The sequence below is a fragment of the Austrofundulus limnaeus genome, unplaced genomic scaffold (genome assembly GCF_001266775.1).
Source record: "Austrofundulus limnaeus strain Quisiro unplaced genomic scaffold, Austrofundulus_limnaeus-1.0 Scaffold293, whole genome shotgun sequence".
Lineage (NCBI taxonomy): Eukaryota > Metazoa > Chordata > Actinopteri > Cyprinodontiformes > Rivulidae > Austrofundulus > Austrofundulus limnaeus.
The window spans coordinates 74,392-78,876 of record NW_013952695.1 but is presented as its reverse complement, the minus strand read 5'-3'; the positions used below and the strand labels follow the sequence as shown (position 1 = coordinate 78,876).

The following is a 4,485-nucleotide window of genomic DNA, read 5'->3' as shown; positions in this document are numbered from 1 at the left end:
CACACACACACACACACACACACACACACACACACACACCAGTCTGAAAAGGTCATAGTCAATAGATGGGACGTCTGCATGTAATACAGAGCATTGCAATGCCAGACAAGTGTATGTGTGTGTTTGTCACGGCTTTCGATAGACTTATATGGACATGAGAGGGATAAACTATGGTCCTGTATGAAGYGGTTCAACTGACAGATGAGTACAAAGGGTCAGCTGGCTGACAAACAGGGTCAATCGGATCTAATTGATTGGACCGGAGCTTTGATGGTTCGTCCAGAGAAAGGGAGGCGAGAGAAAAACTGAACCGAGCAACGACGAGATGAAAGGAAAAAGTACGACGGAACAAAAAGCAAAGGTAAACGGTGGGAGTCTGAGGTGTGTGTGTGTGTGTGTGTGTGTGTGTACCTCCAGTCCTTCTGCGGGGCTGAGAGGGGAGGTGGAGGAGGCAGTGGGTGAGGATGAGGAGGACGTGGAGGAAGGGGAGGAAGGGGATGTGACTCCTCTTGGACCGGCCTCCACCAGCTTCTTCAGCTTCAGATCCACGTTCTTGCTGTTTGGACCTGGAAARGAAAAAAAGAAAAAAAAAAGCATTAACATATGAGGACAATCTAAAAGTCTGAGACCCTCTTGGGAACACTTGAGTAAAGCCACTGATGAACATCATATGGACATAAACACAGGAGCGGTTGAGTAATTATATGCGAAATAAATGGTAAAGGTAAGGAAATCTGGACAAACTGAGCAACATTAAGTCTTGTTTTTCCTTCAGAGAGCTGCTGTGGTTCTACCAGGGCTATCACCATGGTAACACCAGACCAAGATGGAGGGAAACGTGTGAACTAAATGAGCAGGTCTCATTTGCTTTTAAGGGACTGTTTTTGCACAGATGCACTTTAGAGACTAAAAAAGCCTAACTCCATTTAAATTCCCAAACTTTCAGGAAAAAGAAAAAGGTCACTTCTGACTATTCTGTGCCTCACCTCTACTAGTTTGTTTACGCATTTTATCTTAACATGTATATTTTTAAGCTCAGATAAAATTTCCATGCCTAAAATCTCTACTTTTACATCTTAATTTGATTGCTTCGTCCTTCCCCTTCTCCGTTTCTGTGACTCCATCCTCCTGCCTGTGTGCGCCTGCCAGCAGCTGCATACAGCTCTATTTTCCAGGGACTGGTAACCACAGCTCCCCTGCCAGGACAGACCACTGCACTGAAGAAGATGAAAGAACAGGAGGGCAGCCGTTTCATGTGTCACCTCCCTGTGTGTGGCGAACAAACACACACACGCGCTAAGATGCATGTATGAAGATACTGAATCCTGACGCATGCTCTTGAACTTTGTCACAAACACACAAGGATAAATGGCGCTCATGTTCACTGTAAACAAAGTACAAATGATCCATGCAAATTTTAATATTAGCAGATTAAAGAGTGGCATCAGAAGCTTTAATGCTGCGTTCACAGCCATCGATTTMTTTTAGAAGTACATAAACACTACAGCTAAACAAAAACGCTAGAAGAAAATGTAAGATAATGCACTTCAAAGCTGGAGTAGAGTTGTTTTTCTGTTTTTGTTCCTCACCATACTCTCACCTATCTCACATCGACAGAAAATAAAGGAAGTACACAGAAAAAATTAATTACACAATAATTAATTAGCCTCTGAAGGTTCTGTGAAATGTTTTTCTGAAGATATATACTTTTTTATTCTTGTCTGCAGTAAACTGTTCTGATTGTTAATTACTATTCCAGGAAGTTTTTTTATAAAACACACAACTACTACAGATGCTAAAAAGACAAAAGCAAAGACAAAGTGCATTTTTCTGGAGAAATATGAGAATATCTAAAAGAGCCAGRTCTTATAGGTGAAGAGCAGGGAAATGAAGTGTGTCCTGACTCAGCTGAGCAGGGACACAATATTTTAGCAACTGCAATGAAAACAGTGAGCTTAGCAACTAAAATGCTGCTTAGGCTGAGAAAAAAGCAACAATTTAAAGAAATATCAAACAGAGGTGAACACTAGGGTTGCAASAATACATGTACCTGTATGGAACCATTCAATACAGTGCTTTTAGGTTCAATACACACTTGTATCGARCAATACAGATTTTTTAAATTTATTTGATCAACTTGTCTTCTGAAGATGCTCTGTGTTGAAGGATCAGTGGATCTGTGTTCGACTACTCCACCTAGGCTGCATTTTTGAGCGCAGATCCACTGAGAAACTTGCTGTTTCAGCAACATTTAATTTAATAAAAACTGGACTTTTGAGGTTAAACAAATGTTCCTAATTAATTTAAATAAATTGCAAGTTAAAAAAAGGGCATGGAAATTTCTCTTTTTTGTATAGAAACAATATCGAACCATGAGACTAAAGTACTGAACCGATCCAAATCGGGAATTTTCTGTTTCGTTGCAGGCCCAGAGTTGTAAAGTAACTAAGTACAAATACTTCTTTACTGTACTTAAGTAGAATTTTTGGGTATTTGTACTTTACTTGAGTAATTATTTTTCAGCCTACTTTTTACTTCTACTTCTTACATTTTCATACAATTATCTGTACTTTTTACTTCTTACATTTTTAAAATAGACAAGAAGTGGAAAGTCGTTAATTTAATTTTTGCTTGTTTTCATTCCAGCTTGTTATTGTAAAAAATAAATACTATCCATATAAGTTGTGCCTTCTAGATAGAGTGAATTCAATTGTGGTTGAAATAGAAGTATAAATAAATAAAATTCTGACACCATATTAGTTTGTAAACAAACAAATCATGTCACACTCCAGAAGGACATAATCATTAAAATAAAAGTACTTTACTTAAGAAGTATTTGTATTTCATGAAATATATTATTGCATTTGGCCGCAGCCCTCAGACAGATTTTTATTTTGGAGAAAAGGTTTGTGCAGCCTTGATATACAGTATGTATATAAACTGAAACAGCTAGACTAGTGCATCCTAAATTTAACATAAATTAATTATTTTAGTATGATAGTCATTTCAGCATTTTTTCCTAATAAATGTCCTTACAGAGAATCTTACTGCTCATTTTAAAATCAATACTTTTACATTTAATACTTACAAAAAATATCACATACTTAAGACTTTTACTCAAGTAATATTCCTAAAGGAGACTTTAACTTTTACAAAAGTAATTTTTTGGTAAGATGCTTGTACTTTTACTCGAGTATCACTTTGTGGTACTTTATACAACACTGGCTGCAGCCCTAGTGAACATGTAAAGATATTTAAAGGTTAGTTTGAAACCACTTGGAGTTCCTTGATTTTCAAAATGACATCCCTGACTGCATTCTACTGCAGATAAAACACTGTCTACCAAAATAAAACCCATCTTCAAACAATTCTAACATCCCCTATGTATGGATTAGGTTAAGTGGAGCAAGTTAATATAGTAAATCATGCAGCACCACACAACATCAGCCACCGATTTTACCCAGTGAAGTTAGCTCAGAGCCAGGGTTAGTAAGCTCCAGGTGTCCCTGGGTGCTGGACGTGGTTGGAAGGTCGTCCTGTGGTAGCTGGTTAGTAATCAGTGCAGAAGCAGACAAAGCAGCACCAGAAGAACCGTCACCAAAGTGTTGCTGCTCTTCCTCTGCCCTACTCTCGTCCTCATCCTCACCCTTTTCATCATAATCATCCTCCTCCTCATGACTTYTCATCCTCTCCAAAACATCTGTGGATGCAAAGTTAGACAAGAGGAATGACGGACAGAAGGGAATGAAAGAAGGGGATGTTAAAAAAGGGAAGGAGGATGATGAATAAAAGGAAAAAGAGGGAAGAATGTAAGGAAAGAAGGATGCATTTAAAGAGTAAGAAAAAAGAGTGGTAGAATAAAAAATGAAAATATAAAAGACAATGTTAGGTTAGTTTGTATTAACACCAGCCTATAGAGTATCTGAAAGCATGCCTTTTCTAAACAAAACTGAACTCCCACCATCCGTCCACATTCTCTATCAATCAGTGAACATAACAGAAGGTTTGACGTAAAAAGACAAAAGAGATGAGTACTAAATTGCAGCTGGTGATCTGTTCTTTTAGATTCACAAATCTAAGGGTGTATTCAGACCAGGAAAGTCCTTTGGTCCAATTGTTTGGTCCGGATCAAAAATGGACTTTTTTTTCGTTTGGTGCGGTTTGCATTCACATTGTGCTTTTTTGCAAATGAACTATAACTTGTAAACAAAGCCACGAGTGTGACGATCATTGATCCCATTGGACAAAAAAAGGACGGGGGCGGGACTGAGACCCAGAAGAAAACAAGGAAGTCCTGCATGCTGCGGTTCTGATGCGCACATTTTTGCTGATAGTACAACTGCAATAGCATTTAAAAACGTCAAAAGCAGCTAATTTGTTGGTTTCGTGATGATATTCTAATTTTGGAGCGACGTCAGTAAACGTGAGACTCAACCCAAAGGAGACAAGGTGCGCTGCGTGTTCTGACCCACAACATGCCAGCAG

At 38.5% G+C, this 4,485-nt stretch overlaps 1 protein-coding gene across 2 annotated transcripts in view; it reads right to left on the bottom strand.

The window, feature by feature from the left end:
• The window catches only part of LOC106526764 (EH domain-binding protein 1), a gene marked incomplete at its 5' end in the record, with an annotated part of 36,843 nt that overhangs the window by 4,872 nt on the left and 27,486 nt on the right, over nucleotides 1–4,485 (bottom strand). The window contains 2 exon segments of one of the 2 annotated variants that reach the window (XM_014021441.1): nucleotides 412–566; nucleotides 3,461–3,700. In XM_014021441.1, the coding sequence (XP_013876895.1) occupies nucleotides 412–566; nucleotides 3,461–3,700 (395 nt within the window). 2 annotated transcript variants of the gene reach the window in all.